This window comes from Nothoprocta perdicaria, unplaced genomic scaffold, assembly GCF_003342845.1.
Source record: "Nothoprocta perdicaria isolate Ctin4 unplaced genomic scaffold, notPer1 scaffold_77, whole genome shotgun sequence".
NCBI lineage: Eukaryota > Metazoa > Chordata > Aves > Tinamiformes > Tinamidae > Nothoprocta > Nothoprocta perdicaria.
In genome coordinates, this window is record NW_020456054.1 from 1,557,016 (window position 1) to 1,583,808 (window position 26,793).

At 38.6% G+C, this 26,793-nt stretch overlaps 1 protein-coding gene across 2 annotated transcripts in view; it reads left to right on the plus strand.

The window, feature by feature from the left end:
• OXR1 (oxidation resistance 1) overlaps positions 1-26,793 on the plus strand; it is a 187,959-nt gene that overhangs the window by 55,307 nt on the left and 105,859 nt on the right. For both annotated transcript variants that reach the window (XM_026051581.1, XM_026051582.1), the window contains exons 2-3: positions 18,827-18,993; positions 26,573-26,769. In XM_026051581.1, the coding sequence (XP_025907366.1) occupies positions 18,935-18,993; positions 26,573-26,769 (256 nt within the window). In that variant the 5' untranslated portion in view covers positions 18,827-18,934. The remainder of the gene's footprint in view (positions 1-18,826; positions 18,994-26,572; positions 26,770-26,793) is intronic.

The following is a 26,793-nucleotide window of genomic DNA, read 5'->3' on the forward strand; positions in this document are numbered from 1 at the left end:
AGCCTCCTGTTTTATATCCTTAAATTATCAAAGATTTGTGTTCTGTAGCAGGTTACTTTCAGCATCTAGCYCTGATTTGAGATGATTTGTTAGATTTAGGTGCTGGATGGAAGGATAAGCAGCACGTATGTTATTATTTCATTGTTTTTAAGGGGGAAACTAATGGCAAGTTTATAAGAATATAAATCACTTAGCCACTGAAATCCTCAGGTGTGTGCTAGAACCAGATCTCTCTTATTTAGTAATAAAGAGGATCTGGTTCAATAGCTGACCTCTTCTCTTGCCATGTTTTCATGCCATTGACAGCTCATATTAAATACTGTCAAAGAGAATGCAGCTTGATGGCATCAGATTTATTGAATGGTTAACTTACTTCAGGAAAACTTTCCCACAGCTGTTATTTGCTTTACTCGTTATAAATATCATGACGAGCTTTTTAAAGGCAGTGCACTTAGTCATTCTCTGCTCTTCTTCAGAAAAGCAGTGTGAGTTGAGTGCAAATGTTTGCAAGAGTATCATGTATAGCCTTTGGAATCCCCAAGAAGCCAATAAAATGTGCTGTCTGAAAGAAGTACCTCAGGGAGCCTGAAGGTTTGTGGCCAATCCATCTCATGACATATAGAGGAATATGTAACAAGAGCTTTATTAACTTTTACCTCCCTTGCTAGGTGAGCTTAATAATTGGATTGGCCTGTGCCACACTGCAAAATGTGGGTGTCTTTCTTGTATCATTGCTTAATATAGMAAATCATAGCAAATACTTTTTTAGCTCTCATTTTTCTCATTTTAATATTTTCATTATTCCTTATGAGAACTTGCTGTGCACCACGCTTGCTTAGGTAAACAGRGCACTTTGCTGATAATATAGCATGATTTTTAGAACTGCTCTCCCTGCTTCCTATTTGCAGTTACAGTAGCCCTACTCTGAATGTTTTAAATAATTGCTCTAGTTCTAACAATTAGCTATCTAAGTCTTCTCTGCTTTTCATGCTTGCTTTCCCAGTGCTTGTTACCATCTACTACTATAGGAAGTCAAATTTAAATGATTTTTCTCCAAATCAGTCTTCCTTACTCATGCTGGAAACTGTAATACCTGCAATAAGGAAGCAATTCCTTGCTTAAGATTTTTTTTTCCTTTTTGTTTCTTTTTTTTTTAAAGGAATATGGCTGCTTCCAAGTGCTTTACACAAAATAAATCTGCTCGTGTAAGATGCTATCAGCATATATTAGTGCCTCACTTGAACCTTCAAGATATGTTTCTGASTTGTGCCATTCAAAATATTATTTCTAGGGGTACTCCATTTGAAATTGAATCGCCCCCTTTTACTCTTTTAAAAAAGTATGACACTGACTAGAAAGGGAAATACTGAACTTAATATCATGGAATTAGAAGATTTGTGTTGAAATGTAAATTTTTTGTTAATGCAAAATCTGTCATGATGAGCAATAATCATAGACATGAGCTTTTCTTTCTGTTGAAAACATAAACCATGATTATTATTTTCAAGGTGATAAGATTCTGAGAGACTCTTTTTGCAGTGATGATTTGTCACCTTCAATTGGCAATGAAGTCTGTGCAGATAGACCTTTTYATTCATGCAAAATTTATGTAAAGTTTTGGGTCTAAATTTGACCCTTGCTCAAGGTAAGCCCTGCCAATGGGACTTGAATTGTGACAAGAATTCTAAGTTGTTTCAGCAATGATGAATTTTCCTTGTGAAATATATTATGCTGGAGGTGTCTTTAGCTCCTCTTGCTTATCCTAGAAGATTCTTGTACATATCTAAGGATCCAAGACTAGACCAGCAGAATAAAACTTAGGAATTACTCCAGACTTCTGCAGATTAGCTAGAGCTCTACTGAGGCATTATGCTGCTGGATGACTGCAGCAGTTGAGCCCTGGATTCACAAGAAAGACCTAGCAAGAAGAAGAAATGAAAGTATTACACATATTTTTTCTCTCACAGTTGCCATATGTTTCAAGTTACTTTTAGCCTGGAATGCTAAAGGAAAGCTTCTGGAAGGACTCAAATATGTTCTATATAACAGGAAATGTAGGTGCCACAGGTGCCAAGTTTTGACGTGCAAACCTGCAAGAGTAGGCTGTTTGTCAAATGTTTTTATTGACAGGATGAAAAGCTTACTGTTATTTGCATTTAACTCTCAATAGTTTAAAAATTAGTTAAGTTAATACCACCTGATCAGACTAAAATTGTCATTTGTTTGTTCTTTCCATTGTCTATGAAAAATCGCTAGAAGACTATTCGGCCTCATCAATGCCTCAATCATGTGTTGCCTCAGTGTTGATAAATGGCTGGAAGAGACTGTTGAGAACTATATGTATTTTGAAGTAGTCCACTTGCTTGCTTTAAATCAGATGCAAGAAAATTTAACTATACCTATCTATASATATACCTATAGATATTTAGCTTTTTCAGTGTCTGTAGTTCACAGAATCACAGAATGGTTGAGGTTGGAAGGGACCTCTAGAGATTATCTAGTCCAACCCCTGCTCCAGCAGGGACACCCAGAGCAYGGGGCACAGGGYKGCATCCAGGMGGGTTTGGAGACCTCCAGAGAAGGAGACTCCACARCCTCCCTGGGCAGCCTGTGCCAGGGCTCTGKCACCCTYACAGKGAAGAAGYTCTTCCTCGCATGCAGATAGAACTTCCTATGTTTCAACTTATACCCAGATCTTATACACAGTTCTTGGAGTCCCTCAACAGATGAGAAAGACTGATAGGGCATTTTCCACTGAATTCAAAATATTGTRTATTTTACTAAAGATGGATATTTTCTTCCCCACTAATCAACTTACGATGTTTTACCAGTTTACCAGTGTTTTTCATTAGAACTGAGGGAAGTAATCTAATGTAGTGAAAGTAAACCTCACTCTATGGTAATTTTTAAAAGAAAATGGACAGTATTTATAATTAACTTCCAGAAGTAAGTTAGGTTTTTGCAATAATATCTGACTGTTACTGAACTCTTAATGCTTAGTTAGCTGTATAATTCGTATCAGTTTTCTACATTACTGAAAAACTGAATTGTTTCTAGTTAGTCATCTCTTCTACACAAGATTTACCAGCTTTGGAACTTGTGGAACGAATTTTGAAAATAATGCATTTGTCTTGCTCTAACTTCATGAAGGCAGGATCCAGAGAAATAATTTTAGTGGGAGGATGGGTGAAGAGGAAAAATAAACTATTTTCCTTTCAATAGGAGGAGCATACTGTTTTTTGAATTTTTATTCTCCATATTTTTACTGGTCAGATCATCTGTAAGCAGCAGAATAAGGCAGCCCTACACTAGTGTTAACTACCAGATTAGATTGCAGACAAGCATATTCTCATTTCTTATGTTCACTTTCCTTAAATCTTTCACAACAGACGGCATGTTTTTTTCTGTGAAAAGTTACTGCTACTTCTAGAAGAGAGTTCCCTCCACTKGAGTTGTCACTTTAAGCTTCTGCTTGGATGCCACACTAGTAGACTGGCAGGTCCAGCTCTGTTTTGTACTACTAATTCATCTGGAATGGAGTAAATTAGGAGGCAAGCCTTCAAAATATACCGTTGAGAGGAAAATTTGCTGTAATAATGCAGCAGAAGGAAGAGAAAGACATAGTCATGTGGATATACTATGAATTGTGGCCGTTTCTCTTACGTAGGCTTCTGTGGGAAAGTGAGCTCACATGAGATATTTCTAGATTTTGCCATGTAGAAATGAGTGTGGTAACATCAATTCGAGCCCTCGGTGCAGGTGACCACTGCAGGCAGAATCCGTCCTTGTCCACACGATAGTGTCTTCCTAGTCATTATGCAACATTATGATGACAGGACATAAAAATGTTCCCATAAACAGTGGAGAGAACAGATGTTAACAAAAAAAWTCATCAGTTGCTGATGAGACTCAGAGTCTGTTAATTTGTTTGCAACTACATGTAATTCTCATATATGCCTTGTAGAGTGAAGTAGTGAAGTGGCAGTGAGTGCTCTGGAGTGCCTATAGAGACTCATCATGGGCAGAACAGGTCAAGGCTGCAGGGAATGTGCCCCACAACCTTTCCTAGCAGCAGTTGGCAGCAGCCAAAAGACTCCATCAGCTGTGCTGGCTTTTGGAGTGCCTAAAGAAATGCAAGCCAAAAGCCTGATGACGTGACTGCAATGCTGGGTCAGGAAAATTACTCATTTCCTTTTTACACTGCATGCCCACATCCAGTAGTTGCACYAAAGAAAGCCATCCTGAGTTCGCAAGCCTGCTTCTCGTTCTTGCTGCATCAAGATCTTTGGTTTTGGATTTTTTATAGCACCTTTCTTTATTGTTACCAGTCATGATTTCTTTAACAGTCTTGTAAATTGGTATTTGACAATTTATTTTTACAGTCATCTTTAGAAAAAAGACCAAAAGTTGGCACTAAARCTAATGATTCATTCCTTTACTTGTTTTCCTTTGGACATATTAGGGGTTGACCTGCTGGAAAACAGCTCTGTGGAGAGGGATTTGGGAATCCTGGTTGACAAGTTAACCATGAGGCAGCAGTGTCCTCGTGGCCAAGAAGGCCAATGGGATCCTGGCTGCATCAGGAGGATGTTGCCAGCAGGTCAAGGGAGGGGATCCTGCCCCTCTCCTCAGCTCTGGTGAGGCTGCACCTGGAGCACTGGGGGCAGTTCTGGGCTCCCCGGCATAAGAGGGATGTGGAGCTTCTMGAGAGGGTCCAGCGGAGGGCAGCAAAGATGATCAAGGGACTGGAACATCTTTCTTATGAGGACTGAGTGAGCTGGACCTGTTTAGCCTGGAGAGAAGGCTGAGAGGGGATCTGGTTAGTAAGTATAAGTACCTGCAGGGGAGTTTAGGGAGGAAGGGGCCGAACTCTTCTTGGTAGTGGCCAGTGACAGGACAAGGGGTAATGGGTACAAATTAAAATACAGGCAGTTCCATCTGCATGTGAGGAAGAACTTCTTTATGTGAAGGGGACAGAGGCCTGGAACAGGCTGCCCAGGGAGGCTGTGGAGTCTCCTTCTCTGGAGATCTTCCAAACCCGCCTGGATGCCGCCCTGTGTCCCGTGCTCTGGGTGTCCCTGCTGGAGTAAGGGGGTTGGACTGAATGATTTGTAGAAGTCCCTTCCAACCTTAACCATTCTCTGATTCTGTTACCAAGGTTTTGGTAATTATATCAACTGAGGTACATGACTTGTTATATTCAGGCTTTAACCATGGCCACTCAAGCTCTGCTGCCCTGGATTATCTGCTGTCCTGCAGCACTCAAGAGAATGTGCAGATGCTGAGCATGCAGGGAAAGCACCTGCTGATGTGGAATAGCCGTGTATGGACCACCACAGCTAGAAAGAAGGATACTGAGTTGTGATCCTTCTTCTGTGCTATCCCCATCCACTCAAAGGCGTGAAGTTCAGTTGCAAAAGCAACTTGGTGATACTTGTTGTCTCTCCAAGGCCTTTTGGGAGGGCATGTTAGCTTAACACCACTCCAGCCTTCCTTCAGGAGTAGCTGTGGAAGGTCCAGAAGGTCTTGAGTCCCTGAATTCTGTGTCCTGTGGAATTGGAGATGGAGACTTGGGTAACCGTATTTACTTTTGCAGGTGCAAGTTCTAGTTATCAGAAAAAAAGTGAGTTGAGTTGAACCCACTGAGAACTGGGAGTGAAATTTGACCCTGAGGAAGAAGGGAAGAGCTTGTGTTGCACTGAAGAATCTTCTTGATCTATAAAGCAGACAAGTTCAAGACTTGAGAGGGTGCACCAAGATACCTTTAAACTGTGTGTGGTTTCCGTGACATAAGGCTTTAGAAGACACTGTAATTAGCTGCTGCCGTTTTGGGAGGCTGTGGGCTGTGGAGAGAAGTGAGGACGGACCTGGTTTTCCAGAGGAATATGAAGAAACATACCTCCTTGTAGCACAGACTGGCTCATGTGAAATTAGTCTCCGTGTCAGGACTCCGGTCTCAATTTGTGTTAATTAAGTAGGCTATATGCTCCATGGCTAGGGGTCCTTATTTAATGTCATGGAGTTACCATAATAAAAATCAGCCTGTTATATTAGCCATTAGGTTTCAGTTAAAGGCAAACTGCTTATTTTAATTGCTACAAATGTCAGTGTCTAGAAGAGTTCAGCGTCCTGGTTAGCTGACTTGGTGTTGTGTAATGCTCATTTCTGTGGCCTGCTGACTTCTGTTTCATCCCAGCTGGCTTCATTAGATGGCTGTTGTGGCAGTGGAAGATGAATGGCACTGGCAGATGCCCCAGATGTCCAGTACAGGCAGCTTTTGCTCAGGGACCTCCTGAGATCTGCCTATTTTATTTCTGCTTTACAGGAGCCCTGCTATGTGAGCCCAGAAGCCTGCCCAGCATGCAGCTCCACACGGTAATTTGGAGGAGTGAGAAACTACCTAATATAAGTGGGATAAATTCTGTAAACAAAACAAACTCTTATCCTGAAGTTTGAAAATTAATAGTAGATTTAACCTTCTAAATTTAGGCTCCTAAGCTAACRCAAACATTTTAAATTAAATTATGGCTTAGCTTCCGTTCTGAGCTCTAAATAGCTGTAATTTCAAGGGATATTTCTGAGTATTGAGTGATTCTGAACATCAAGATATTTCTAAGTAGGAATATGGAAGTTGCACCATGAGCTCATTCTCAGTGCAATTCATGGCCTAAAATAATCACTCTATTTTACCATTCAACTCATATTGCTTTCTAAAGCAGAGAAAATTGATGAAAAAAAAAMCACATTTATTTTGAAAAGAATAGGAAGACAACTTGTACATTCTCCATGGTCTGATTCTAAGCACTATTCTTGAATGCACAGGGAACATGTCAGTGTCAAGTAATGASAGAAAAAATACTGTACTTTGCTGTGTAACCCCTTTGTTTTTATCCAGTGAAGTCAGAAAATAGCTTCTGAGTTGGTATATTTGATTAAGCTTTGCCTTCCAAAGCACTGTGTATACACTCTGTGCACTCATTTTCCTGACAGGCTGAATGTAAAACTGCTACTAAGAGAAAATTAATTAGGGTGCCAATGTCCTGAATATAGTAGAACATCTCTTTTTCTCTAACTTGCCTACCTGTTTATCTGTGATACTGATAGCATTTAAAAAAAAAAAAAAAAAAAAAAAGCCTTATTTCCTAGTGTGCAGATATATGCAGCTGGAACATCTAGATTTGTGCATGCTGGGCTCTCTGCCTATTTTAGGGGATGGCAAAGGGACTTGGTAGGTGCTGGGCAGTAGGGAGAAGCTGTGGCATTTATTGCAAGCATGGAGCAAGGAAATATACGGAACTTTTCTGTACCAGAATGAAGGATGCTAACTGCCACTTGCTTTGGAAAGCAGGAAACATTTCTAATGATATACTCCTGCTTCATAAATTCCAAGATGGAGGAATTYGATTTGACAGGTTTTGAGTTGAGAATAAAGAACATGAGACAAGACCTGTAGTATTTATAAGGAGGTTCATATAATCTCCCAGAAGGGACAGAGAAGTTCAGTTCCCCTGTGTTAGAGGGGAATAAAACTGCATAAATAATAGGTTATAGTAGCATAGATATTAATGCCACAGGCTGCATAATATGGTTTGATTTCTTTGTAAAGCAAATTTAATAATGAAGAATGCTGTTTTAGTACAGGAAAATGATGAAAGCTAAGGTCATTAGTGGTATCAGTTCATAAATATATTCCTCTTTTTAAAATTTTTCAAAATACACTATGTCCTTCACAGACCATTTTTAGATGGACTATTTAGATTACAAGTCAGCTTGTTCCCAACTGAGATCATTATTTCAAGATGCAGGGAAAAGGCCAAAATGATTTAAATTATCACTGAATTTCACTGTTACGATGTGTTTTTTATAGCATTCTTTTATTACATGAGCTTAGAAGCAAATAGAAACATAAAGGTTCTCCATCTATGTTTATTTCTGTCAAGCTTTCCTATATAAGACACACCACAGGGATCGATCACTCTTACATGATAATAAACTTAATGAGTTTAGATGTTGTCAACGATGCATCATTTTATGGGGTAAATAACCAGATTAGCTCAAAATTTAGTGTTTCCTCTTCCTGTAAATGCCAGCTAAATGGGTATAAATGGCCTATCCATTTCCAAATGTCACTTTTAGCCACCTGCTTTCTGAACTTMAGAGATGTTTCCTAACAGCCCTAGGATTGCTTTGCTTCCCTGTGCTATTTATAGGTAATGTCAATACAAGAGGTTGTTTATTTCTCAAACTGCTTTTCTTCTGGGAAATCAGGGACATCCTTTCAGCATTGACCTTCAATGTTTCTAAACTGCCTGTGACTAGAAAAAGAGGTATCTTGCAGTTCTCAGTTTCCCAAAAAGTTTGAAAACTTATTGTTCTATAAAACTGTAAAATGCGATTCATTGAGTATACGACATTAATCTCTTTTGCAAGTTTTCTTTCAAAATGCAGTTTTGCACACTTGTTCTTGCTGATACATTCTGTGGCTCTCACCTTCTCTGGGTTCATGTGTCATGCTGCTTCATATGGATTAAGTTGCTCGTGGATCAATTGCTGGTGAAAAATGAAAGTATGAAAATTAAGATGTGGTTTGTTGCAAAGCTAGAGAGGTGCATTTAGTGTGCTTGTCCCAGATGAGTAACTTAAGCAGAAGTGAGATACGTTGTAGGGAAGAAAGGCAATTTATTTGTCTTTCCGGAGTATTTTGGTAAGAGGGAATATGAGAGAGGGATGAGGAGGCATTACTGAAGAAGTTCCACTCTTCCACAGAGTATCTAAGGAGAAAAGAATGGTAGCCTTCCTGAAAGAGTTAATTCTTTGAAGAAATTCATAGTTTTAGTAAAGACAGTGCGTAGTAGTGACCACATGGCCTCTTTGGCAGTCATGGTTCAGGAGGAAGAGGAAGGTCAAAAGAGTTGCATTGAGAGAAGGCAATTTTCAGCCTTCATATTTCTTTCAGAAGCTGCACTGATTCCTACCACATAAGTTTTCATAGCAAGCAGGCAGCACTAGGCATTTTAGATCATAGCAGTGATTAAACACACTCCTGATTTGGCGATTCTGAGGACATCAATAATTCCTGAGTGATAAGAGACAAATCCTAAATATGAGAGGCAGGCACTGACCTGAGAAATGGCTGACAACAGTGTCAAGGAAGCTGGATGCTGAGAAAATCACCTAGAAAATAGATTGCTTTTGCTGAGGGCTGCTTGTATTAGAGTGACTCTTCTGTGGTTGCTACGGAGAAATGATTTTTGAAAGTGGCTGTTATTTCTTAATGCAGGCCTTGTTCTACTGAGTACAATAGTATGTTTACAAAAGCTTTTTCTCTTTGAAATATATATCTGTAAATACTCACAATTTCTGAACTGAATGAGCCTATTGCTTTAAAATTGGTAAAAGCATCCTGACTCACAGAGGTACTTCAAAGTTTATGCCTTGGTTTTACACCTCTCTCATCTTCTTACAAGCAGGTTCAGGAGCAAAAAAAAAAATCTTGTTTGTTTAGAGAGACATTTGCACATTATTACACTGACAAAGAGGACAGAAAACTTTCCTTTTTCTTTTTAAGCTCTTTGGAAAAAAAAAAAAAGGCAAGTAGTGAGTGATCATGTATCAGCATGCAGCTGCATACAGCTGCATACTTTTTTGGGTAAGAAAATTCTGAAGACCCCAAAGTTTGCCTATGAGCTTGTGGGACTGATATTTTACTGATCATAGTCCAGCACGATGTACGATATTTCACAGATCAAAATTATGGAAACATTTGTTTGCCTTATTATTTATACTGCCTGTATGCTCTTGCTGCCTAATGATCAGTCATTTCATGGCATCTCCCTTGCTGCTGCAGCAGAACCGAGCAGATGCAGGTGGTAGTTCTTTAATCAGGACTATCAGAGTTGCAACCAGGAAAGCTACTCTAAAGGAAAAAAAGAAACCTTAAATCTTAAAATCTCTCACCTGAGATGGCAAGGAAAAGGATGGGGAGGGGGGAAAGGAAGGGAAGAGAGAACCTGAGTATACAGAAGGCAAGAAACCCTGAGACACCTTTAGGACAGGAAATTGGTGTCCTAGAAAACCAAGGAGAGAAAATGAAATGATGAGCCAAATATGTCTCATCTTTGTGTGTGAGCGATCCCTGCCCTCCTTGGTGAAGAGCTTTACTGAGGTCAGTACTTCCAGATTGCTGTGAGGATAAAGACCTAGGCCAAAAAATAAAAAAAAAAATCTGTGATCTCTTCTCCAAAAGTCTAGTATATAGCCAGTTGATGTAGAATTTCTATCCATTACTTCTCCATTAAAATGCTAAGACCACTGTATCTGCAGTAGTCTTCCTGACATTTCTGCTCTTGGAAGCTTTCCCAAATCTAATTACTCATGTTATTTCTCCATTCATCCMTTTCTCATTTCTGTTCTTTAAGAAAAAGATGCTCCTATGGAGAAGAATCCAAGTGAAAATAGCATTGGCATGCTTAGCTCAATTCCTTGAGTGCTCTTATCTGATTTTTCTTATGTGGTCCTTCAGTCCTGAGTGTTTTTTAAGTTCTGTAATAATGTTGGAAGTGGAGCAACATTAGTGGAGAAAGATTAAAGAGAAACAAGGAGATTAAGATGAACCGATTTCTGGAGTACTGCTACTCACTTGAACAGGGGAGGAAACTGAAGGCAGCAAAGCATGGGAGGCGGGAGACTTGCTGTGTGTTTACTGAATGGTTTCATGTGGAAATGAAATCCAAGGGAAATGGCAAGGTTCAGCCAGATGAAAGATGCAATGTAYTGTCTACTTAGCATTATTTTGAATCCCAAATTGTGTGTTGTTTGTTTGGATGCTGAAATAGGGAGATGAAAAGGGCTGTAGTGAGTTAATATTGTTGTTTTCTTAATGAGGAGTTTATTGATGGGGAAAATGATAAAAGGAAGGATTGTTTGCTTTCTGCAGTTCTGAAGTGCTCTGACAAAAGCCAGATGCAGCACTGTTAGTTTTTAGCCCTATCCTCTGTAGTGAAGCTCAGTTTTATCCAAGATTGCTCTGTAAGCAGTAGTAAGAGGCTGAATAATCAGTTTCTGTGCCAGTGGTGAACCAAAACGCTGATAAGCAAGGTAGAAAATCAATTGTAAGAAGGTAAATATATGGATAAAGTTTCAATTTCTTATAAGAAATCCTAAGTTATGGATAGGGGAATTAGTCTCAGAGAATAGTCAGTCAGACTCTACTTACACATAGAGACAAAAACATGAGGAGATAGAAACAGAAAGTAGCTGTCTATAAATCCAACATGAAGTAACTACCATCAGTAAAAAGTTTAAAATCTTAAAACTGTACTGATAAACTCCCCGAATAAGGCTCATTAACGGCTCTCCCATTAAGGGCTGCACCTTACAGCTTCAAAACTCCCTTCTCTGCAAACTCCGGAGGTGGTGTTTATGGAAGAAACAGCCCCTTAGGCTTGCCGGGGGGTCCTGTGGTGTGCACTGAATGCATGTGGGCAGAAAAGTGTCTTGGCATAAAATGGATTTGTGTTATCTCACTCCCTGCAGCCATTTAGAAAACAGAATTTCCTTTCTAATGTCTTAAAGATCTCAATTATACATTTAATTGCTACCCAGAAGGCATCTAGAAGCTGTATTTTAACCTGCAGTGGCAGTGCATATTTCTTTATTTAAAAGATTGGCGCTGTAGGGAAGGAAAGACACTAAAGTTGAAGTTTGCTGTGCTGCAGTTTCCTTCTGGGGCACTGCTGCAGCTTCCTGGGCCTTGCTGTTGCTGCAGCTAATGTGCAAACGGTGGCAAACCCTGAAACAGCTAAACAAAATGCAGTGAACATTTCTCCTTCTCTACTTATAAAATATATTAAAATAATGCTTACTGTAAATATATGTGTGTGTGTATATWTATACACACATATATAAATGCACAAAAAAATGATATATAACAAAAGTTAAGCAAATTGTTCACCTGGCATTGGCTTGGTCATACTAAGGGTATTGGTAAATGAGACCTRTTTGTTGTTTCCTGGTGGGAAATGCAGAGCAGCAAGTGGAAAAGGATCTTTCTGCAGCTAGCTGTGCTCAAGAACCTCAGCCTTGTGTTCATGAGAACCCAGCTGAGCAAAACACCTGTAGTTTTCTGATGCTGACTATTAGCACTAGTAAAACTCTTGGTGCAGTCTCCATTACAAAGATTTTCTTCTCTGGATATGAACAGAAATGTCTTTTCTATCCATACTGCTGGCTATTCAGGACTTTGCTCACAGAACTAAATGCAAAAACTGGATTTCAGTGCCGGCGTACACGAAGAGCTTGATGTAATGGACCTCTTCAGTAGATGCCTTATGCACTGGCTGTAATGCCTCACAGAAGGTCTGAAGGTTGCTTGCAAAGGTTGTGGGAGAGATCTATTTTTCTCCATTACTACAGTAGTTTGGTGATTCCATGGAGCCAGAGATGAATTCATGGTGSAGATAGCACGCTGGACTTCGCCCATGTCACATAAGGACAGATGTCCAAAGAGGAGCACAGGACATCCAAGTCCAAAACTGCCTCCTTCAGTGGCCTTGTAAAGTAGCTGGGTGTTTTGAAAGGGTTCGACTTTGTAACTTACAGCTCTGCAGCAGTTTCCACTGGGTGTCCAGCTTTGCTCTACTTGGTCCTTCCCTGCCCTGTCAAAGCTAGAAYGGAGAATTTAGGATTGTTTGGAGCACAGGAAAAGTTCAAGAACTGATGCAAACCCATGGACTGCTCACTTCTGTATTTCTTTTCTTGACAGCTTTCTCTATTTTATTCAGTTACTTTTTTTTTCATGTAAAATTTGTGAACCATTCTGAATACTTGGATATGCATCATCATCATTTTGATTTGATTTGGGGTCAACAAATTCTTTTTTTATGTGCTTTGGTCATATTTTGCATGCTCTTCCTTTCTTCTTCTTCCSTTATATCCTTTTCTTACAAAATATGTTCTTTTGCTTTCTTTCTCTAGAAATCCATTCCAAATGTCCACTTGAAGCTAAATCAAATCGGAATTACCAGATCTTGTTTTCCAGGTGGCTTATATTTGAGTGGATAAAAGATGATGTTGATACATCTGATAAGGGGAGGGGAAAGGGATCCAGTTTTGAGATTATAGAGTTTCTTGAATGGTTCCCGAGCCAGTAGCTTTATGTCTTTCATTGTGCCTTGTTGAGAAAATGGGATACTAGAAAAGATCTGTTGACTTGGCCTAACTACCTCCAATCAAAGATTGCCTTATTTCTTTTTTTCCCTCAGGTGTTTTTTTTTTTTTTTTTTTGCATTAGAAAAGTATAGTCTGATCTAAGCAGGACTGTATTCAATTTTAAAAAAGTCTTACAAAAGTATACAAGAATTGTTAGGCTTTCTTATTCCAGTTAACCTTCATGTTTCAAGTGACTTATTTAGACTATTTAGTATTTTGTATAAAAAGAATCAAAATGATAAGTCATCAAAGTGTTTTGTATTTTTACTTCCTCTTTAGAGCATCCTGAAAATGATCTGGTGCTATTTTATTCCTTTTACTCTCATCCTTTGCTTGCATTTCTCTCCAACACATTCTTGTTCTCAAAAGTTTTATTACTCATTTTACCTCAAAATACATAGAAATATACATATAATAAACACAAATATATGCATGCGTACACACACACACACACACATACGCACACACACAGACTTATTATGGGATAGAGATTTTGGTTCCTGAGGATTTTATTTTTTGCATCCTGTAATCGATTTTCACACAGTGAAATTTAAAATGACATTGGTTCTATCGGCTTTTTACCAAGTTATATAATTTCTTGTTTTTTTCAAAACTATAAAGATGAGATGCAGTAGCTGTAAAGAGGTCAGTTCTGATGCATAAAATATCCTTTTTCCACCTGAACATTACATGTCCTGTATGTTTTGTAGGAGCACATGGTTAGTTCCTTCCATATTACAATGAAAAAAACCCAAAACTTTATTCTAATAAGTAAATGTAATAATTATCAAATTCAAGTCATCTTTTCTGCAGTATATACTACGTTGGAATAAGTAGTGCGGACAACCAAAGAACTCAGTATTTTGTTCACACATTTCATCTGATGTTATACATCATTTGGGCATTATCTTGGAAAAACATGGTGACTGGATATGCAGAAGGCCACAGAGATACATGTAATTCATATCCCTGACACAGACTAGGATCTTCCTTTTTGTCTCATTTTAGGTAACTCCATATGAATCCTTTGTCTTAATCTTCCTTTTTGTCTCATTTTAGGTAACTCCATATGAATCCTTTGTCTTATGATAAAATATTTCTATAAAAATATTAACTCATCGTTGATCTTAAAGCCAAACTAAGTCAGTTCAATCTGGATTTCATACACTCAAAGTATATATTTTTAAAGCAAAAGCTGTATTTTACACAATATTTGGAAAATGTAAGAATTGCATTCTATGCAGATTAACTTCTGGATTTTGACTTTGGTGGAAAACGTGTTTGCCAAACCATTTATTTTTTAAATCATTCTGAAAGTGGAAAGCTTGACTACACCATAAGCGAGCACTTGCAAGCCCCATGTGTGAAGGAGATGGGCACAAAGCTGGAGAAGAGCCATTCCTGCAACTCCTGCAATAGTCCGGAGTGTTTGGTGCCTGCTGGCCCTTTCCTATCTGTGTTCAGTGAATATAGGCTCAAAGAGGGTCTGCTCCCAGTTCGGATGAGCAGGAGGGTAAGGCTCTATCCTCTTTTTTTATTCTGCTGAATATGATATGAAGCTTTTAATAGTGTTTTATAGGCTCCTTATGCAGTAAAAGCAAATTTATTGGGACAGTAAATATACAAATAACTGGCCTGAGCTGAATACAGATAAATTCATATGGCTACTGGAATACATTAAAAGAATAGAAAACAGACTCTTTTATTTTTTTGAAATTCTTTATATTTCCCATGTTTTTCACATGTGAGTGTGATATTTTACCCTTTCACTCATAATAGCAAGGCTTAACCATAATATTTTTGTTTCCTAATGGTTACATTTCATTCAAGATTAGCCAGGGGGAAAAAACACAAACATACACACACACATTTTGAGATTACTTAAATACATCTTGAAACTCTGCCAGTACTTCCTGAAAAGAAAATGTGATTTACAGATTCTTATTTTGCATTTAGACTAAAAACCTYTGATTTATATGGTATATGGTAGGGCTTTTAAATTCCTGACAGTTTTACTGCATGCATCTAAATTCAGCTTCCATGTTTTATCTTGCATGCCCATTTTCTTGCAAATTCCTGTCAGGCTGTTGTTTAAGAGTCATTCCTGAGAGCTGAGCTCTAGTTAGGAAGCTGAATGCATAAATGCCTCAAAACTCACTTGCCTCATTTAACCTGCTGCAGCCTCATTTGTCTTCTGGGCTCTGATTTTGATCGCTCCCAGCTGTGTTTTAATCACTCCTTGGCTTCTCTTTTTCATGTTGTCAAATGAGAGCTCCTTGTCTCCTTGTGCCTCCTTCGTTCAGCTGTCTGCCAAGTCTGAACGTGACAGTTTCAGGTTCAGGTGCACTGTGCCTTAATCTGCACGAGGGAAAAAAGTCCTCACTATTCTTTAGAAAGCTGTGACATAGTTTTCTTGATTAGATTCTAAATAATGTAATTATTGATTAGATTATTATTAATTATTAATTATTGATTAGATTCTAAATAATGTAATTTACTGATATATTGATAAGATTGCTACTGGATGGGCACCAGATCTATTGACAGTGTTTGTAACAATTCTGCTTTCTGGGGTTATTGATTAATAACATGGGGCGGCTGTATTTTCAGTTTCTCCCARAGAAGAATATTGTCCACCTCTGTTTTATGTCATCATTTTACTATGGCAAGATAGCAAGATGATAGAATATCATCTTCCGTGATTAGAAAAGATTGCTGCTTGTTACAGACATAAATCAATCCAAATGGAAATTTCAGGGAAGGGTCATCTTTCTCTGAGGATATGTCTTTCCTTCAGCTTAAATTTGAATTGTAGCGTTTGGTTGCCTTCTTGAATCTCAGCATCATCATGTGCTTCTTCTGTGTTTCACCTACACAAGGAAAACAAGAAGTAACTGTGATAAGGTTCTTAATTCTAGTATCTGGTATTTTTCTTTCCCTCCCATACCCSCACTTACCTCCACTCCTCCAGTAGGCATCTGTCCATCATGGGCCAATATCCAAAGAAAAATGTTCGCTTAATGTAGGCTRGTGATTCTTATTTACATCAGGACAGACCTAGAACTTACAAAGAGGGATAAATTTATCTAGGATCACTTACTGCACATTTTCTGTTGAGATAAATTGAAATTAATGTTGAAATCTCAAGAGTTCTCATAATATTAAAAGAAAAATGACAACAAAACTTAATATTCTTGAAGWTTTTTTTTTTTTTCCTCTTTTTCACCTTCATTCATTCATCCCAGAATAAGTTTGCTTAGATTGAGGTCGAACACAGTCTGTTCACCTGACACACTTCATTCCCTCTGCGGGATCGTCGTGCCCCAGTTCCCTCTTCTGCAATTCCCSCTGCTCCGGGTGGCAGTTTCCTTTGAAGCTCAGTGGCCTCTTGGAGGAAGCAAGAGAGGGTTTGTGACGCAGTGCTTGGAAGATGAAGGCATAAAGAAATGTCTTTCTAACCTTTACCCTCTTGGGGACTCGAAGTCACAAGTTGTTTAAAATGTTCTTTCTGCGACCACGAAACTGAAAAACAAAACAGTGGAATTTTCTGCTTGTTTTTAAATAATTAGGTAATATCTTGTGATTTATTTGTTGAGMTACATGTTTCTTCTTATATAATGATTCACTTATGAACTGCTATTAATAAACGGATCAAATGAAATTGCTTATTTTTTGTGACGACAAGACATGTCATCATGAAAACATTTCTTTGTTCTTTCTGATGGGACCATCCTGGGCCTGCATCAGTTACCATAGGGCATCAGTGAATCTAGCACAGCCTCACGCCCTCATGGGCAACAACTCTGGAGAACTTTTAGAGCTCCCAAGGAAATACTGATAATTTCTATTTTGCAATGCTACTAACGGTATGAAAAAAAAAACAAAAGCTATTTGGGGTTAGTCTGAGCTGAATACGTCAAACAGGAGGGCCTACTGTTAAGAGAGTTTGGGGATTGTTTTGTCATGTTTATGTACAGAATAACCCTAGAACTTTCAAGACCTTTCCTTCTTTTGATGCTAACTAACCTCATTTATGAATCAAAAATACAAAAAGAACAAGACAAGCACTTTTTGAGACCTCTATAAAATTAGAGTTGCATGAGCAATTGGACAAGACAGAAGAATGTGCAGATTTGCATTTCTGTATTTTAGGATAAATGTATCCATAACATTTTCTTCTAATTTTAGCTGCCTACTGTGATGCTTACTTATTGATCTGCTAGAATTAGAATATTCAAATCTCAGTTGCTGCAAGAGCATTGTAGTTCTATCCACCTTTGCTGTCTCTTTAAGCAGTTAAAAGGTCCTTCTGCCTTAAAATTTGACTATATAAATGTATGTATATTATGATCACATATATTATAGCAATCTCGGGAACAGTAAATACCTGTGGGTATTGCTGCTGACTGSTAAACAACTCGGAAAAGAGTCAAGCCTAGGGTTGGAATCAAAAAGAAATGTAAATGCAATTGCCTAAATGAAAGGCTGCAGATAAAATGGATTGTTGGCATATAAATTACTTGCATATAGTACGGAGAATAGTTGATACTGTACTAAAATTAAAATAATTATGCTGCAAATTGCTGCAAGTTTATATGGCTTCAATGCAGGTGAGGTATTCTGTATGTCTCACAATATGGCATGCAGCTCCCAGACCATTGGGTGCAACATATTTTTGAAAATGCTGAGAACTCTGTGTTTGGGAGAGAGATGTTGATGATTTAGGATCTGGTCCTGCCAACATGAAAATCATACAATATTTTTCAAGGAAATAGAACCCGAGGTCTAGTTATAGTCTGTAATATAGATTTCAGAAATACCTTCTTCTAATTAGGTGGAGCAAAGATTTCCTGTAGTGATATGACCTTAAAATAGATTTGAATCCGTTCTAATAAGTAAGGTAGCACTAGACATAATGCAACAGCATTAATGAGGCAAAAATGAATTAAATAAATCTTGTAGTCATTTTACAGCCATTATGCAAAATTTCTCTGTGCTGAACCTGACAGAGCTGGAATTCTCAAGATCTGTGCAAATTGTACCTAAGCATATTTGCTTGAAGCATTGGAAGAGCTTTTGTGAAACGAAACTAGTGGGAGTTATTTAAATAACAGTATAGCAGCTATTAACAAAATAGAAAGATCCAAAATAGTAATTTACTTCAGACATCTCTTCTAAAACATGTCTAGAATGGATAGAACTGTCAGCAAATAATACAGCATTGCTACCAACCCTCACAGAATCATGAAATTCTGGAGATCAAGAAATTCTCACACCTGATAAAACACGCTGCCTAGTTACAGTGCATATTTCCACCCGTGTGGAGAGAATGTAAGATGTTATAAATCGTCTTCAGGAAGCCATATATTCTTGAGCTCTTATCTCAATCCATACAAAAAATTGCACATGAAAAAAAAACTATGAACTGTACATGCTGTATCTACCTCAGATGCATTATTCCGTGTTTAGCATTATTGCTGCCATCCTCCCTTCCATCATCATCATCATCGCCACCTTCCCCACTTCGCCATGCCCCATGCACGTCTCCAGCCCCATGTGTGCTGTGCAGAGCGATTTGCCTCCTGTGCCAGTGAACTCTCTAACCCTTCTCTCGCAGGCAGTGAGAATGCCTGGCCACGCTCCAGCCACCGGGCGATCCTGGACTCTCCCGCTTGGAGCTTAATGGATGTAACCGGGCAGCTACCAGTCTATATGTCTTCTGTAAATGATCCTCCAAGGGCTTACCTGTAGCTGTGCTGTCATGCTCCCAGGAATAATCACAAGGTTTGTCTTCATCTTCCTAAATCTTTATTCTGTGATGTGCCCTCGGAACACTCTAGGTGCAAGTGTTGCTTAGGGACATTTGGAAACAAAGCATGGGCTACCTAGTTGAGATGCTGCAGAACCAAATTTTCAATAGCTTAGGTATTCTTTATCTTTCCTCCCGAYGTCTTGTGAAACTTCTGTTTTGGGATTGTCTTTACTTACAGAATGATGCATGGTGGAAGTTTTCCTYGATGTATACATGATCTGTACTTCTAGACCACATCTATGAGGATGACTGGGAAGTGAAGCGAGAGTGGGTTTGATTTGTTTTCTGGTATTTTAACTGTGAACAAATGATATGTACTTAATTTACACATTAGCATGTGCATTGTGTGCCTAAAGGAACAACAAATTGTGTTTTATATGCTTACTCCAATTGCTCAAATAAATACACGTTGGAGRGTGGGGAGAATAAATCAAAATCTATTTGAATACCGTCAAAATACAATATTGAAATAGTGCTCTTTTTTTAGCATGTAGTGCTTGTGCCGACGTTGTTGTGAGCTAGCCAAAATATTGTGTTGTTGATATATACCTTCCAAGTTTGAAGTACTTTTGGGAATATGCAGATGTGAATTAATTTCTAATCTTTTCATTACACTATCAATATGGAGGTCTTTTAGTTCTTATTTTCTGACATCAAATAATCTCACGTGTTCCTTGCATTATCAGAAGACTCTTCTGCATGATCCCTATATAAAGTAACATTTTGAAGGGCTTTCTATTTTTTTGTTTTTTTGGCAGACATTCGTTTTAGTTGTGTTGTATTTTCCAACTGCTTTGTGGTGTTTGCTTTTTGTTTTCCTCCGCAATTCATAATGAGCAATTCAGCTTTGAATTGCCTGTATTTTGCATTCAGTTTCATGTATCTTATGTAGAAGTGGATATTTASGTGAAAAAAAAGCATGTGAGAGGCAGGACATGTATTTAGTGACTCCATGAAATTCAACCCTTCCACCTTCCAGCCCTCACTGCCTCAGTACATTGGGTAGCTGCATGATTCATGACCCGTAATGAGACCTTTCTCCATTACTTATGTAAGTCACATTGGTACCCAGTGATACTTGTAGCTTCTGCATTTTTTCCCTCATGTAATTATATATGATTCAAATATGTGTTTCTTTTTATTGACTTCAGACCTGCTACTTGCTTTCATTTGGTTCTTGTATCTTCCCCTGTGAAAACATTTCTTATTTTCATTTTTCATTTCATATTCATTATCTTTCTCATTATTCATGGCCAAAGAGACCTCAGAACTGCTGCCCCACAGCCATCTCCTTTCAGAGATGGACTCCTGGTCTGTTTACTCTCTTCTCACGAGAAAKCATCTCACTGTCATCTTGGATGTTTTTGCCAGTATCATTCTAATTCTGTAGCCTTCTCTTTTCAGAGGTGGCCAGAGCTGCAGGTGGTATTCAAGAGCATTAAACACAAGTGTTTTCAGCAGATCTCCAGGGCATCACCTCATGTCACAAGCATGCAGAAGAAACCTCATGCAGCAAACACAGCCCATCACCCAATACATCATCACTGCCATGGAAACCCGAAAATTCTGTCCATGTTGTGCCAAAACAGACTTGTAGGAAAGAGGGAAGGGAGGCAGTATGTTAACAATCACTTCCTATTGCCAGACAAGTCTGCTTGGTATTATAGGGTAGAGGAGACCATGATACTGTGCAACTCCCAAGAACATGCTATCACTCTTCCCTTAGACATAGGGATGCTGGTGACAGCAATGTATGAATCTCTCTAATCCCTCTAGTTTTAGACATGATGACTCTTCTTCCTATTCTGCACTCATGTGTCACAGAAAAGAAGTAAAGAAACTGCTCACAGTATTGAGATACCATATTTTTAAGCCTTCTGCTGTAAAGTTGTCAGACCTTTGCAGTGCTGCGTTGATAAAGATGGAAAAAAAGTTTACTCATTTCCAAACTCAGATGAATTCTGGCTGTCAGTGCTGGTTTTAGTCACAATTCTTGCTACAAAAAAATCAAATTCATATCCAGCTCTTTCAGGTATTTGTGAATACCATATATTCTAAATATATCTCTGAAGAATATGCTTCACTCTTCAAATGAATTTTGTTTCTCTTACTGATGATGTACTAAAACTCCCGGAATAGTCACAAGGGTATAGGGACATTTTTTTTATATTCAGTAGACTAGATGTATTAGACTTTCTTCTAAATCTTTGTTGTGGTGAGGGACTTTTACTTACAGATGTGCAAAGATCAAATTGCATGGATTCCCTGCCCCTGGCTTTGTTTGTGTGTTTGACTGTTTCCACCAAAAGTGGTTTAAATGTAGTAATTTTTTTGTTTGTTTCCTAAGCTAGACTGTCAGACTTCTCTCAAGGTCTATTTTGAAGCTAATGACTTATTTTTTTTCATTCTGCTTTATAAAAATTCAGTTTGCAATAATTAAATTAAAAAGTATACTGCATGTCAGCCCACTGCTCATGCACTTGGTTAGGAACTGAATACATCTGTATTGAATAACAGAGGTAAAATCCTGATGTTCTTGAAATCTATAACAGAATTTCAAACAAATTCATTAGCAGCAGGATTTCATGCCTTTCCGTATGTATTGATTGCGTAGAGCATTTGGTGGTTGATGCCTGAATACTCGAGAGAATTTTTTTTTTCTTTTTGAGGAAAACGCTAGGAAGCCTTTCAAAGTGACCTGTTCCTGGGAGGTGTTGCTGGGGATGCAGGGAGCCAGCTGGTCAGGCTGAAGTAAAAGCTGGAGCCATCTGTTAGACTGTTTCTAAGATGCCATAGAAGACTTTGCAGTTTTGCAGAGGATGAAAGGAAGGAAAACCTAGATTTAAAAATATTCCCCCTTCTTGTACACACCAGTCGGTATGTCTGCTTATAGATATGTCATGTCATAGAGTTTGGAGACACACGAGACACACACTCCTTCTGGATTAGCTAAATGAGCAAATCCTTTGCAATTGGTAGCCTGGAAGAATATCGAGAGACAGTTTTTAGCTTTCTGCCCCTGTCTGGTTGGCTGGAAGCGCAGAGGACTGTGTTGAAGGTTTCTCATAGTGGGAATTAGTGGAGGGTATGACATCTGTTCTAAGGAAAATGCGGGCAAATATAAAAGGAACTTTCCTCTGAACTTACAGCTTTTGTTGTGGAGATGCCAGATGACATTAAAATTAAACTTAAACCACCAGTTTATTTCACAGAAGCCACCAGCAGCCAGTGGTTATGACCAACTTTTGAATTCTTGCCTGTTAAAGGGCTACAAATTTTTCTTTATTTTTATTATATTTTGTTAGCTTTTCCTCCCTTGAACTCCTGTGATTTAAGGATAGCTACAGATGTATTTTTGCCCATGCTAACTCATGTCTCAGTGCCGTTCAGACTTTGCCCTTGCTATCAAATAAACATTTGCAAGTCTTGCCAACACCACAGTGACTTTGCAATGCTTGCAGGGGCTCTGTCTGCAGTCAGACCGCAGCAGGGTCACATCGGGGCAGCCCCAGCTACCTTGAAAGAGGCTTGTGTTGCCCGCTCTTCAAAAGTTAGCTGAAGGCTGCTGTGGCCAGAGTAAAAATTAAAGGCTGCTGTGGCCAGAGTAAAAATTAAAACAAACTTTGCCACGTTAATCCTTCCTTTGTGTATTTTTCCTATGAGCAGACAGTCTGGAAAAAAGGCGAAGAGCAAGTAGGTGATCCTGAAGCTTACTGTTCAGATGCTTTTCAGTCACAGAATAAATCTTATTACAGGCAGACTGTGGATCTTTAATTCCCAAAATGAACAAACAAACAATAAACCAACCACACATGGCTAGTAATAAAGCAAGGTGCTGCTAAAGTCAGACTTATAGAGAAGCAGTTCTCTTGGCTTTTGCTTCCAAACACGCATAGAATCCAGGCTTTCCTTTCAAGACATTGAAGTCTAGTGAGGATGCAAGCAAGTCTGCTTCAAGCGGTGAGAATACAGCAAGTCTGCTGTATTTGTGTTTGTTTATTTTTGCTTTTCAAACTACTTCTCAGCCATGACTGTATGAATAGACAGTTCAGATGGCCTGAAGGAAGATGTATTTGAACAAGGTGCTTGTTTGTGTCAAGTCATTCCTTTAAAGTCCTGTCCTTACTTGATCCTGTGTTCTCCTCCTATGATCCCGTTATGCCAGACATTGCATTAATTCCCACCCATTTTCTTCATCTTTCCTGGCAGCAAAAACACTATCACTATGGTCTCTCAAGAACAGTTTGTAATTTTGATAGTAATGTGTCAACTTGCTTGTCTTTCATGGTTTTATTATTTAATTTTAGTATTTGGATATCTATGGATCTGAAAGTCTCACCTTTGAGATTTTCTGCATTACAAGTAGCACTGGAAAGACGTTTTTTGTGTTTATTTGTTTTATTTATTTGTCTGTTTTCTTTCTTTTTGCACATCTTTTGCTATAGGCATTTGAACTCAGTCTTTTAATTAATCATAAGCCACCTGGAAAAGGTCATAGGGCATTTTTACTGCTCAAGAGACAGATATCATTATTGTATTTCTATATAATTTCAGAATAATAAACACACTACATTTCTCACAACAACTTGGTGTTCCCCAAGCTTTATTGAATAATTCTGCACAGTAATTCACAACTTTTTTAATCAGACTGTCCTTCCAACAGCCTTGGTGGCTTAGAAAGTAATCAAAATAAAACTGGAATATATGTCATACAGATATATTTCCATTTGTATAGTTATTTCAGTGGCAATACATCAGCATCATACAGAGCAGAAGTATAAGAATTCGTCTTTAGACTTCACTTGCCTTAGTTTGAAACTCTGGAGGTATTAAATGATTCATAGTAGTATCATTATGCACAACCACAGAAGCAAAATACATTTTATTATTTTGAAAGCTCAATGGGAATCTTGGGTCAGAGATAGGCAAGGTGTCAGTTCTTGAAAACTAGTGATTTTCCTCCGAAAAGGAATCCTTTAAACCTTAAAATGTTTCAAATGGAAAGGTATTTTAGAGATTTATTTTATCTTGCTTAAAATATTCAATGGCATAGCAGAATTTAACATCATAAGGGAACATGACTCAGTAGTAACAAAGTCAGGGAAATGCCCTAGCCTTCCCTTTAGGTAAATACAATTGTCTAACAGCAGGCTAAAATCTAGACATTCTCAAACAAGTCCTCACAAGTGCGTCATTTTGAATGCCAGCAGAACATCTAGCAGTTGTTTTCCTTACTTCTCATGCTGCTTTTAATCACAGACAATGATATACTTTTCAGTCTTGTCTTGTTTTCTGTGTGTATGAATGTTCAGTTCCAAGTACTCAGTTAATGCATACCAAGCTGCTCCAGRTGGTGTCCCTGCTGATACAGTGTATAGACAAAGCTCCTCAGAGGGAAGATTTACTCAAATCCTCAGAGTAAAGACTAGCACAGTCACTTTGAAGAGCAGGAGCTGGGGTATATGTGCATGTAAATGGATTGTTCTTCTTTCCTTCTCATCATGCTATTGTTACCTTGCATTAAAATGAGCTTCTGTGACTGCTGTAGCCTAAACAAAAAGGAGGTGGTACTTCTACAAAGCCCAGAGATTAACAGGCACTTGTCACCACAGCCCATTGCCCATATAAYTTAGGACCAACAAAGAGTAATAACTGGAAAAGCTAAACCACATATATAGCACATATATAGCTATACCTGTGCAGATTTCACTGCGCCCGTAACCCTGCTCTTCCCATGGATGGCAGTCAGGGACAAGATACTTGTCTGGAACAACAGCAGTACAGCCTTTCCAGCAAGCCCCTGAGGGCATTCATTACATTCCTCATGCACTTTGAATCTTTAGCATTACTTACAGAGCTCACCTGTGACTTCAAGATTTTCCAGTCCACCAACAGTAATTATTTTTGAAATATTTTTGAAAAATCATCACTGCTTAAAATGGAGAATTGCATTCTCAGTGCAAGAATCCATGATACTTAATTGCAACAGATTCAAAAAGAAAATATTTAAAAAATAAGGAAGCATAAAGTTCAGAGGGAGAGTGTTAGCATAAAATCATTACTGTAATAAAATTGTCTTTGGGCAACACAAAACTTAATCATTTTACTTCACTTGTTTCAGAATCTCAGAGATATTGTGATCCCTTCATCTCAAATCTATATGGCACTGCAATATTATAAATATCTTTTATTTCCAGGGTCAAATCAAGTAGTCAATCATGTGTAGTACAATTGAAGAAAAGAAAACTCCAATGCATATATAGTGTGGGCTTCATATCAGAAAATTTGTCACTATTCTGTAATTTCAGTAGAATTATAGCTTCTATTTTATGTTACTAGAGATACAGCAGATGCCAAAACTGTGGTGATACTGTCCTTGTGGGTCTACTCACCATCACACTAAGTGTGATTTGAAAGTGGTTTTGTACACTGTCCTGTAGAACTCTGATAAAATAAGTAAATTTGGGGAGGATGCAGAGCAGTGATGTTATTTACCTTGACTTTGATGCTGTCTCTCAGTGTTTCCAAACTGAGATATTATGATCCAGATGTGTGGACAGCTGGGTGGATAGAAAAAGAATTGCTTGGAGGGCCAGGCTCGGAGGATAGTGGTTGATATCTGGATGCCGATAGCAAGAGGAGTAGTAGTGGTTTGACCTACAGAAGAATTTTGGTTCCTTTTTCCAGAGCCTGAAGTTGCAGYGCACAAAATGGTGTCTGGGCTAACAGATCATAGTTGGACTCGAATTTCATAGAATCACAGAATGGTTAAGGTTGGAAGGGACCTCTAGAGATCATCYAGTCCAACCTTCCTGCAYACGCAGGGTCACCCAGAGCACGTGGCACACGGCTATGTCCAAGCAGGTTTTAAAGATCTCCAGAGAAGGAGACTCCACAACCTCTCTGGGCAGCCTGTKCCAGGGCTCTGTCACCCTCATTGTTAAGAAAATTTTCCTGAAGTTCCTGCGGAACTTTTGGTGCCTCAGCTTGTCACCGTTTCCTCTAGTTCTGTCCGTGGTTACCACTGAAATTTAGCGAGAATTCTCACTGAATTTAATGAGAAAAAGACTGTTGAAATATAGCTGGAGATCTACAGTTGAATTCAGAAAATTACAAGTTCATAAGGCAGTTCCTGGCTCTGAGCCTTTTCCGCAATTTTGTGCAAATAATTTAATTTCCTTGTGCCATCTGTGGAAGCTTAAGCCAGGTAAATTAATCAGTTTAATTTGTAGGTTAATTTGTTGGTATTTTGTCTTCTCTGAAATGGATTTCAGGCTCATCATTCTAATGCCCAGCAGGCTGATCTGAGGGCAGTTTTCTATGAGTAGCTACACGTGAAGTGTAGGAGGGTGAATTGCCTAGCTTGTAACTGATTTAGCAGGAGTTGAAAGAGGAAATTAATACAAGGTTAATTTACTACTGCTGCTGTTCTGTATTTTGCTAGGATATACCGTAAATGCCATGGTCTTGTCTTATATAAAATAAAACAATATACGTAGTCTGCTTGTAGAATGAAGACTAGTAATACTTTACTGCCTTAAATTGCTTTAGATTAAAGAAGAAGTCCCAGTCGGTGGATATTAGCGGGCCAGGATGTAACCCAGTGGCAGCTGAAGCTCAGACACCTCAGCCCAGTAAATCTTCGCTTGCCACTAAGACAGCCACTTCTGAGGAGGAACAGAACAACACTGCAAATACACAGAGGCGCAATCCGCGGAGGAGTGAGCTGAAGAGATATTACACCATCGGTGAGTTTTCTTCCCAGAAAATTT